Here is an 11,730-nt window from a genome sequence, read left to right on the forward strand (position 1 = left end):
TATGTTCACTTCCTAACAGGTGAAGATTGTATTGGAGGCCTCCGACGGAAATAAAGAGTTCATATTCAATGGGCAAAACTCCGACAAGACCAACTGGTTCACCAAGGCTCGGCTTCTCTCATCACCATATACTGACATCCAAACTTCAACTCAAAACGTCTTCTCAATTGTAGGCGATGAAGTTCCTAAAAGGTAGGTTTCGTTTGTATAACAGTCAGCCACTTCTAGTCTCCAACCAGACGTGGAAGATGGTTTAAAAAAGAAGAATTTTGGCTAAATAGGGACAGATAAGTTGTCATGGGATTGCAGTCAGTCTTTTGAAGTCAATTCAGCTATCTACTTGCCAGTCAGTTTACTCCTTTGCCAAAATAGTCCTACTAGCCTTTTTCTCCTCACTCGGCCAAAGTACCCACATTAGCATTATTATTAAGCATATTCACAAAACCTTTAGAAAGGCCACTAGTACACAATGCTTCATCTCAACTTTAGGTACATAAAAGAAGGACACTAATGTTAAATTTCTATTGAAATATAATGTTATGTTTCATATTTCAATATGTATGTTTCAATATGCATAATATTTCATGGTCACAATTTCAGTACGTTTAAAGATAGTTTGTGAAGTTCAATGTGCGGGAGGGGGGCAGAAATGCATATCGAAATGTAGCTGATTTTTTTCTAATTACATGGCTGTCCATAGGTCGAAATAGCTGTCATACACTTATCTATATTGCTACATTTGTCTGGCATTTCTGGTTTTTGTCGTGCTATGAATCTTAAATGTTGAACATTGCAAAAGTCTCACAACAACCACCATGACTTTTCTTTAAAATTCGCATTACTCACTCACTACTAGGCGTAGTCGAGAAATGATTCCCGTAATCATTACTTCTCAGGGGGCTAATCATTAGTTCTCAGTGCTTTCCCGGGTAAGCCACAAAGAATAGCTGTCGCCGGATCCCGGTTTAATTTTAACTCCAAGCGTACAAAAATCAGGGGCCAAATAGGCCATGTTTTGTGAATACGGCAACCGAGCACCACATAAGTGCGACCCGTATATATATACGGGCTCAGAAAGACAAGGGTGATGAAATAGATATTTCTTGACCTGTAGGCGATTCTACATCAACAAATTCTATAACGGATGTAACGGCGACCATGGTTGGCTGGTGGTGGCCGACGCTGGGACGGGCGGAATTTGCGCATGGGAACGGGCAGAAGCAGCTGTACATCCTCACGTTCTGTATTCTAAACTGAGCACCGCCGTCAACTGGGCTGACGGTAAGTACCAGTTTTCTTCTTCACACACTTTCCTTTCAGTCAGTTCAGTCCTTCTTTAGAAAACACTATAAAGTTCCTCAAGACGGCTCTGTTGCTCATGACAGTCACGAGGTCTCCGACATCATCCTCAAACTTCCTCAACTTTCCTTTGTGTGCCTTTGTGTATTTCTTAAAATGGAGGTATAGCTTTTTTTTGTTCGTCTGTGTGTGGTCTCACTGGTGCGTGACCTTGGTACTGCAGTACAACTTTCGGTTTTTGTATCTGGTATCCTGGATATGCTATGGTCGTGATATTCGGGTGGCAGGTAGATTTTGGTGTCAGGAAGAAGTTGTGTATGCTTAGGCCACATAACATCCCGCTTACTCAGGAACTGTACGGGCAAATTGTATAGTATGGCTGGTGTTTCGTAGGGGCAAGGAAATTGTGTTTTGTTTCCGGTTACCCAAACGACCCTAGCAAAACCCTGTCAACCCTTGTTTTTTTGTTCGGGCGCTGTGAATGGACTTCCGAGTGAAGAAATCAAAAGAGTATTCCTGTACATCACACTCTATTAAACAGATATATAGTAGAGTAGATTCATCCCTCGAGCTACCGTCATCTTGCACACAGCAGTCGTCCCTCAGAAAAGCATTTGGAGCCGCATTTTGGAACTTTTATTCAGCCTATCGGCATGTTGTGAAAAGTTAATGTTAGAATACACAATGTACAATGCATATCTGCATGATAACAAAATGTGTTGAAAATACCAGTGCCTATATGCATTGTATTTGACTTAGATCGAAATATAAAAAAGACCCTACCTACCGACCTAATTTTTCAAATGACAGAACCAGAAACACAACATGTTTTACCTAGGCCTAAGGTATTTCAAACTATCGATACGTTTTGTTCAATAAATTGTTTGCTTTGTGATGGGTGTAGTGTGTTGATTTAAATCACATTCTAACTGATATAAATTACTATAGCTTAAACCTGCTGACTTGATGGACATTACTACAGTTGTATGTGTCGTATGCCGACCACGTAAACTATCGGAATAACTTATTTTCACCTAAAAAACATAGATTTTACAATATGAAAACAAATGGAATTTAAATAATACAATATGCTTAGTTGTTATTGTCTAAAGCATGATTTTTTTCACCCCATCTAGCGGCCAATGTTGGAAAGGCAGATCGTATGCGAATCTACCTCGAAGGGGAGAACTTGCTTTGTAATCGTAAGGACTGTCTCTTATTGTCTTTGTAGCAACTAATCTTCTAACACACATTAAAAGAATGCAATGGTCTCACTTGCACAAGTGATGTAAAAGCGGTAAGGCTTTCTATTATGTCTATTAATTGTCAAAGCTTGTCATGCCTTTTATTTTTTTGCTGTTCTAAATGTTACCTATTATTGATTGATATTGAATAAATGATTCCAAAGAATGAAAAAGGAGGATGGAAAGAAAAACAGAACGAAACAAATATAGAAAAAGAGAGAAAGAAACTAAATGAAAGAAACAAAAAAGAAGGAGAGCAAGGAAGGAATAAAAAAGAGAGAAATAGTGAGAAAGAGAAAGAAAGAAAGGAAAAGAGAAGGAAAAAAACCGAATTAATGTGTACTTTGAAGTTTTTATGCCTGTCACTTTATCTCAACTTTTAAAATGGAATATAACGTTCTACAAGACTCTTAAGTTAACCCTCATCCGACCGTATGGGGTCATTTTTGACCCCAGGCGTATATTTTAATCTGCCATAGCAACATTTTTCATCAGAGAAAAAATTCCTTCCATGAATTTGTTTGTATACATGTCTTACAACATCTACCAATTTTTCGCCGAGTTTTGTCCATTATTGTATAAGCTATACTTGAAAGTCTGTGTCTTGTTCGGTGGGGTCAAAAATGACCCCAGCCAATTATGAATCATTAATTACATAAATATCAAGATATTTCAATAAAATAAAAGGCATTCCTCATTATTGCTATTGCAGCAACAGGTTATAGTTGCTTAGATGAGTAAACACCGAATAGTTTGAAAGAAATTTAGTATTTTAGTGTAAAACACAGTTTTTCGACATTCTGCATAAATTATGATAATACGCACTAATTACCTATGCTAATGAAAGTGAAAATGTCTCTAATTAATTAAAAAACAATATATGGACAGAATATGCAGAAGGAACCTACAAGAAAAATCTTTGCGGTAAAATAGACAAGAGTTATTGTATGTATGTGTTTAGATGGCGGAATATGGTGCATAATTAAGTAATAAATTCGTTACTTTCACAAATATTGTATTTTTTCTTGTTAAATAACATTATTATGCTATCAGCATTATTGCATCATCACAATTATTGTTTAGAAATTGATAAAACAAAACATTGTTTAAGTAAGTTTAGTATGGTAGATTTTCAGAGCAAATGTGGGTTTTCCTCATTTTCTGCATAAATTATGATAATGAGTAATAACTACTGACACCAAAACTTGTCAAAATATTTTTCATAGGTTAGTGAAACAGTAAATACATAGAAATGACAAAATAAGCCAGCAGAAATATGTCTATGAGCAAAACAAAATGGGGTCAAAAATGACCCCATACGGTCAGATTCGTCGTAAAAATGTAACGGTCGGATGAGGGTTAAAATACTCCATTCTAATTCAACAGCTCCTGTCGATATCTCCTGCACCACGGAAGAGAAGACCATGACTAGAAATGCATACAGGTAAGCATCAACATTTGGTTCGTATCTGTCATGCGTAATCATTGGTCCTCCGGTATAGCTGATGGGGAGATTGTCGTATGGAGTCTAAAGCGTCGCGGTATCTGATGCGACTGCTCCTGAGCGGTCACGTGCTTCCCCGAGGAAAATGTCTCAGCGCAGGCTGGCTGGGTTGCTTTAGGCCCAGCGGCAGCCGGAGAACCCACTGTCTGCACATAAATCACTCCACGGTCATCCATAAATGGTGAGATGAGAGATCACCTGACCGTTTGACCAATGGCACCACATGACAAGTACTATGCTAAAATCTACTGCAGTCTTATGAATAAGCTAAACTTTACCCAACCGACACCGAATTTGATTGGCATGTACACCGAATTTTATTTTATTTTTATATATTCTTATATTTTTGCAGTTGTACCTTTCTTGAATCAAATAGCAACGCTAGCATCCGTGTGAAACAGCTGTTTTATTGAACTCCTGTAGACTGTTTACTATTATATATTATGTTTCTTTTATGTCATATTACGTCATATTACGTTTCTTTTATGTTTGCAGCGTGACTTGTCCCTCTGGTTGTACTTCGGTCTCCAAAACAGTCTGGGGCACTGAAACCTACACGGATGTAAGTTGTCTGTAAAATTTTAGTTTTCTATATCATATATATTTCTATCATTTAATACATTCTGCTAACTTACCAAGCTTTGCTAAAGGTATCGTTTACACGTATTCGTATTAATAACTTCAGCAGACTAATCCTATCGTCACATTTTCATACTGGGGCCCACCTTGGCTGTTTCGAATTCGGGGCAGGAAGAATGTGTTTGTTTTGCATACCCGGTAAACAGCCTTATAGCGTAACACACCAGGTTTGTACTGAACAGTACAAGTTGAAAATCTGGACAAAATCATTTGATCCACTCACACCGGGAAAGACTCCTAATCTTTTCGACAAGTGCGATGAGTTCTTTTACGTGATCGAGGTGTACTTTTTTTAAACACGGGACCTCCATTTAACGTCTTACCCGAGGTACCGCCCTAACCGAAGCTAGGTACTTATTATCACTTGAGTAAAGTGAGGAAATTCGTGTGAAGTGCTTTCCTACGGGTACAGGATCGGTGGCACATCAACGAATTTGACAAAAAGCTCTGGGTTATGAATAGAGCACCCACTATAAAAGCTTACATACAAAAATAACATAATGGTATATTTAAAGACTATTCACAAATCATGATCATGACTAGTTTATTCTTACTTTTTGCGTATTTTGCTGTCGTTTTTATCATAGCCTTTGCTCCCACAAAATGCCTGGTCATGCGTTGGTTAGGGAATGACATCGATCTCGTAAGATGATGTTTTCAGCCAGTCGAAGTCTCTGGTTTCTATACAAAATAACTATGCCGTGGTTTCTATACTAATTAACTGTGCTGTGTGTCCAGGACTCCAGTATCTGCCGTGCTGCTATCCATGCCGGGTGGATCCCAGACAGTGGCGGCACCGCACCTGTCTACAGGAAGCCCGGGGAGAGTTCCTACGTCGGGAGTACACAGAACGGAGTCACAACCGTGTCGTGAGTTACCTGTTTAAGAGCATCTGCCTGTACAAATTAAAGGGGCATTCCACTCCACACGGGAGTGTTATTTTCCGATAGATATCAATTTTAGGAAGTAATAAATACATACTACTTCACATCATACGATAAAGTACCCAGTTACTCCACGTGCCTCAAAAGCATTCAGTCTTCTACTAAACTCCCCAAGTATCCGCTAATTGAATTAATCCTATGGCTGAATACAATGCAAAATTTTTAGGTAAGGTTACAAAGCTAATTTCAGGGGCGCTAAGAAAGACACGTCTTATTATGTGTTCTTTGATATCCTGTGAACAATTGACCTTCTTGGTTTGCTAAGCGCCCCTCATTTATGCCGAAATTATTCACGATAAAGGAAGCGTCTACACGTATAGGGAATGCATTGGTAGGGTCTGCATGGGTTTAGTGAGTGTCATATTGTTTTACAAAACACACATCGCGTAATTTATCCCAAGGTGAATTCCACAAAATTCGGCTGATTATGTATTCATTGACACATTATCTATTGGAAACATCACGCCCTTCTGGAGTGGAATGTCCCTTTAAGCGAAAGCAGGCCAAACTGAACAACAAAAAATCGTTTTTCCTTAAACTGTGTGTGTGTGTGACATCGACCCAAACATGCAAAAAGAGTTTTATGTCTACGGTTGCTGGTTGCCTTAGAAACGGCAATTGCTCATTTAGTCATTTAGTGAAGGCACATAGAGTCCATTCCAAGACACCGTGCGGATGTTTGTTGCCATTGTTTAGAATTGATTTGAAAGTTTTGTAGTTATATGTCTAGGACATTTGATACTTCAGAAATATTTTAACACTGTTTCAACTTCATAGACACTTCCCTGGCCCTGTAAAACTTTGAAAATATTCATGGTATGGAATTGGATACTTCTAATAGTTTCTAAATAATGATAACAGCATTCTACCATTATTTACCATTTTCTACCATTTTTTTGTAAATGGTTTAGTGGGCTGAGAAGATAGCAATTCACACATCCTTGCAAAGTATGGTTGGGTGCCATGCAACAATGGCCCACCACAAAGGATCCACCAGTGCCCAGCAGTGAAATCTAAAAATATACAGATGCAACAATAGGGCTTACTTTTATGGGAGCAATAAACTAATTTTACCATTTGGCAAAGTTTACAAATATTTGTAAATATTTGTAAATGTGAAATAATCACACAGCAATTTTAAAATTATTCTAAATAAAGATATTTTTGTACAGTTGCTTTCAAAATATCTCTAAAATATTCAAAGGAATTCAAATATATGAGAATTTTCTTAGTCAATTTTTTTAAAAGGATTGAATTATTGTGGCTCAGATATTCTTTTATTCAAAATAATTCAGACTAATTACAAATATCACCTAAAAACCCTCATGGTGACTTGGAATGGACTTTGGAATCCTCTAACTATTTTTTTTTATATTCTAACATATGTTGTTTGTTATTATATACAAGAAAAATGTTATAAAGTTTTGCTTAGAATGTTTTTAAAGTGAGGTGAATCGGATGTTTCAAGTGTTTTGGTATATTTCCAAATAATTTGCGGCCTTTAGCACAGGTTCCTGCATATAATTTAGTTGAAAGGTTAAATCAACTTGTGTATATATGTTCTATATCAATTTGTAGAAAGATATTTCAAATGCGCTTTTAAAACACTATTCTTATTAAGAGTAAATGTCTGTAAGGATCAAACAATGGTGGCAAAGGTCAAAAAATAGATTTGGCTCATATTTTGCACAGTGATAGTACTTGGTCCACAACCCCTCAAAATAGCTTTCTTTTAGATCAAAACTCCTTGTTGCCATGGTAACGGGCCAACAAAGTTTTCTGGCCATTTTCCCACTTTGAACATGGCTAAAATTCAAAATTTTGCCAAACGCAAAAAAGTGGCCTACTTCCAGGGACAACCACGTGACTAAACGTCACGATCTAAAACTCTTCAAGCATTTATTAAATAGACAATACATAGATCTCTCTTTGACAATAAGTTGAGTTAGAATTCTGTTTTATTTTGTCACATGTAGTACTTTGAACATGACTAAAATTCACAATTTTCGTCAAACGCAAAAACTGGCCTACTTTTGAGGACGACCACGTGACACCAAGCAAGACCCAAGCTTTGCAAGAATGCATTTGATAGATATATCAATCATCTATATAGGGTACAAATTTCAAGTCAAAAAAATTACCAGCTCGGCACTTATGGCGTTACAAAGTTGGGCCAAAAATTACGTTATTTTGAAGCTTGAAACATTGTATTGTTTTGATGCTGCCCAAGAACTCAATTTTATCTCGTTGGAAATTTCACAACAATTTCTAAAAAGCCAAAACGTTGGTCTATTCAGATCTTGTTTTGTTTTGACGATACAATAAAAGGTGTTGGAGTGACAATGCCGTAAAGTATGCCGATTTCCGTGTTTTTGAGATGCGGAAATTGGGGATAATGGCCAGAAAACTTTGTTGGCCCGTTACCATGGCAACAAGGAGTTTTGATCTAAAAGAAAGCTATTTTGAGGGGTTGTGGACCAAGTACTATCACTGTGCAAAATATGAGCCAAATCGATTTTTTCACCTTTGCCACCATTGTTCGATCCTTACAGACATTTACTCTTAAATGTCGTAGTAGAGCATAGATGAAATATTACAACTCGTCATATTAAAACATCTGCTTCACCTCACTATAAGATAACCACAGAAAATATTAGGAAAATCAAATTTCTGAGTTAGCCCGAGTTTCCAACAAAGTTTTTTGCTGTTTTTTTACAGACATGATCTCTCAAAATTCAAAGTAATTAAATTTTCAAACATTATCTAATTAAAACATATATACAGCTTTCATGTTATGACAACATGTAACATGGATTTTTCTTTTCAGGTACGGCTCTTGGCCCCAATCATTTGCGTTTGGTGAGTATCAGCGCAAGCCAACTCGATGTTTCTAAAAAAAGGGAGAGTATCGTTAAGTAGCGAAGAGTAGAGTAGAGTAGAGTAGGGTAGAGTAGAGTAGTGTAAAGTAGAGTAGTGTAGAGTAGTGTAGAGTAGAGTAGAGTAGAGTAGAGTAGTGTAAAGTAGAGTAGAGTAGAGTAGAGTAGAGTAGAGTAATGTAGAGTAGAGTAACAGTAGAGTAGAGTAGAATAGAGTACAGTAGAGTACAGTAGAGTAGTGTAGTGTAGAGTAACAGTAGAGTAGAGTAGAGCAAAGTAGACAACCATGCCAATGTGAGTTTTTTTTTATATTCTAAAACCTAAGTAGCTGATTATTGACAGCCTCTTAGATAGGCAGTCTAAATACCGAGACTAAGTCCTACTGGCACATTCATTAGATTTGAAGACAACACTAATATCTACCATTGAACTATACCCAATCACATAAAATCACATGAAATTCATAGCCTGGTGAATAAATAGTAAATGAATAATTTGTATTCCAAAAATACCCGTAGGTGTCAATATCGCCTTGAGGAAGCAAGCGTTTCAAACAAGCACTGGTGAGGGTGGCGATGCCGGTCATGCCGTTGACGGGAAAATCACAACCACCTTTTCCCAAGGCTCCTGTTCACACACAGCGAATGGGGGGGAGGCTAATCCAACCTGGTGGGTGGATCTCGGCCAATCTTATGTTGTTCGCAGGTACGTATATATGTATATATCTACAGTATGTTTATATATCAGACACTTCAGTAAATATGCAAAACACCAACGTGCACACATACATGTGAACTTGTACTACCTCTGCATAAGAACTTCCTGGTCATTTTGGCCTCTTTACGTGGTCATTTTTGCAACTGAACCACGCTTTAAGAATTCTGTCTATATAGTAGCCAACATGTCTACTGCGGCCACTTTCTTCACTTTAAACTGGTGCAAGTGTGTGTATGTGTTTGTGTGTGTGTGTGTGTGTGTGTGTGTGTGTGTGCTCGCACTTAATGATTACCAGCATTTGTATTTTTAGCATGAAGTGCATGTAAAATTTGTTTTTACTGAACGATCTGCACGTATCTGTATGTATATATTATAGCGTTCCCATGTGGTAATCGCTTAAACTAGCTTTATAAAGATAACACAGTAATATCAATTGCATCATAGTTTTTAAGTGATTTGAAAATCACAGATCGTACGCGTACGACTGCTAGTCAATATTGTAAACACAGATCGTCTCTGTAGTCAAAGTTATTCGTATCTTGTGTTGTCTGTATAACGTCGTTCGAAAAACAGACCTCACGTATCGGTAAGCGTAACGCTGTTGTTGCATGTTGTATTGTTACCAGGGCTAACCCTTGATAATAGCCTTCGGCTAGTTGGTTAGACCTGGCTATGTTTCTCTCTATACAGGCAAATAAACCAAATCAGATCAGAATCTGTATTTCTTTCTTCTACATTAGATAAAAAATTATTGTAAATCAATAATTCGTAAAGGAAGAGCTACAAATGGAAGTTCTTATATTGTTAGCAGTAATAGTGACTGTGTCTGTGTTAACATGTAGTGTTCCGCAATATGTGTATAAAATCTAAGTGCCATAATGATTGTTCTGTTCCCAACATATACAGAGTAGTCATCACCAACCGCCGGGACTGTTGCTCCGATCGACTCAACCCCTTCAACATCCACATCGGGGATTCCGCCCAGGTCACCACGAACCCCCAGTGTGGAGGGGACCATAACATCGCGCTGAGTCTGTCGGCCATGTCCGTCACATGTCCGGAAATGCGCGGACGCTATGTGGGCATCCATCTTTCCGGAGCCTCCAGAATACTGACCCTGTGCGAAGTCCAAATATTTGGTGGTAAGCATTTATTAGATATAGTTCACATGGTTAAAAGTTTGTCATATTTGTTTCCGCCATACGGTAGGTATGAATTGGTCATAAAGATCTAGGAGGATAAGATTTCACGTCTGCCATCGTTCGGTTAGAAACGGGAAATATCTGCATTTATTTCTACGCAGTAAGCAGCAAGCTTTTGTGATATCAGGTTTTTGATTTAGTCAGAATACGTCAGACGAGTGAAGTGAAGTGAGGACGTCAGAATACCGGCGTTAACGTATGGTTAACAGTAAGGATATAAATGAAAGATACATATCGAATCCTCTACCGCATCTGCAAAAATAACGTATATCGTAATTTTTAATCCAAAATGGTCCTTAATCAATTGGATCTGAAATTTATGATACATATCAGACCAGCCCATATATGATCGTATCCTTGATACCACCTTAACATTGTCGACGATCTTCGGACGTCACAGGAATGTCGGCTGATTTTAAGATCGATAATAATTATCACTATATCTACAAATGATCGTGTGGAAGCTTTCCTTACGTTCGGGGGATAATAAAATCAGGCAGTGTTGTATTTTGATGTTGATTAAACTTTGAACTTATTAAAGAATTTCAAAACATTACACCCATTACCCGTTGTTCATGCCTTTTTTTGTTGATTTTGTGCAGATCTTGATGAATGTACTGATGGTACTGACAACTGCAGCCCACAAGGCTCTACTTGTACCAACACACCCTCGAGTTTCACCTGTGCTTGTGACGCAGGCTATTCCGGCGACGGCGTGACCTGTACTGGTATGAAAGTATTCTGTAACCTTTGCACTGAAGGTGGCATTTTTGGTGTTTTTGGGGCACTTTTGGCGCTGTGTGTCCGGAACGATACGCGCGATTGCGACGATTTTTGGTGCATGGGTGGGGGGTTGTTGCCTGTTGCCTAGGATTGACTTTGGGCCTTGTCGCGTTTGAACTTGACACGGCAGGTCGAATTTTGTGTCCGGGAGGGGTGTTTCCGGAGTTATATCTTCTGAACGGCTGGTGCTGGCGCGATGATATTTGGCACATGTGTCGGTGGTGGCTGAATAATGCTCAATTTTGATTTTGGCGCCCTTGGTGCTTGAACTTGACATTTTAGGTTACCTTTTGTGCGGGCACGGGGCGTGCGCTGTATCTCCGGAACGCAAGGTGCCATTGTGTTGCCATTTGGTACGTGAGTTGTTTGTGGTGTCCTGGTGGTCAGGTTTGATTTTGGGCCTCCTAGTGCTTGAACTTGATACTGTATAGGTTGACCCTGTTTTAGTGTGGTTGGGGCATCCTCCCAATATCTGCTTGGTTTTAAAACAGATTATGGTTGGGTGTAGACCATCATCTGGCG

The 11,730-nt window shown here is 38.4% G+C and overlaps 1 protein-coding gene across 2 annotated transcripts in view; it reads left to right on the plus strand.

The window, feature by feature from the left end:
- Positions 1 to 11,730, plus strand: part of LOC118423862 — a 33,427-nt gene that overhangs the window by 16,364 nt on the left and 5,333 nt on the right. For both annotated transcript variants that reach the window (XM_035832155.1, XM_035832154.1), the window contains 10 exons: positions 20 to 192; positions 1,115 to 1,281; positions 2,436 to 2,501; positions 3,930 to 3,987; positions 4,543 to 4,609; positions 5,425 to 5,555; positions 8,458 to 8,489; positions 9,025 to 9,211; positions 10,130 to 10,365; positions 11,028 to 11,153. In XM_035832155.1, coding sequence (XP_035688048.1) covers positions 20 to 192; positions 1,115 to 1,281; positions 2,436 to 2,501; positions 3,930 to 3,987; positions 4,543 to 4,609; positions 5,425 to 5,555; positions 8,458 to 8,489; positions 9,025 to 9,211; positions 10,130 to 10,365; positions 11,028 to 11,153 — 1,243 coding nt within the window. The remainder of the gene's footprint in view (positions 1 to 19; positions 193 to 1,114; positions 1,282 to 2,435; positions 2,502 to 3,929; positions 3,988 to 4,542; positions 4,610 to 5,424; positions 5,556 to 8,457; positions 8,490 to 9,024; positions 9,212 to 10,129; positions 10,366 to 11,027; positions 11,154 to 11,730) is intronic.

This window comes from Branchiostoma floridae, chromosome 10 (assembly GCF_000003815.2).
Source record: "Branchiostoma floridae strain S238N-H82 chromosome 10, Bfl_VNyyK, whole genome shotgun sequence".
Taxonomy (NCBI): domain Eukaryota; kingdom Metazoa; phylum Chordata; class Leptocardii; order Amphioxiformes; family Branchiostomatidae; genus Branchiostoma; species Branchiostoma floridae.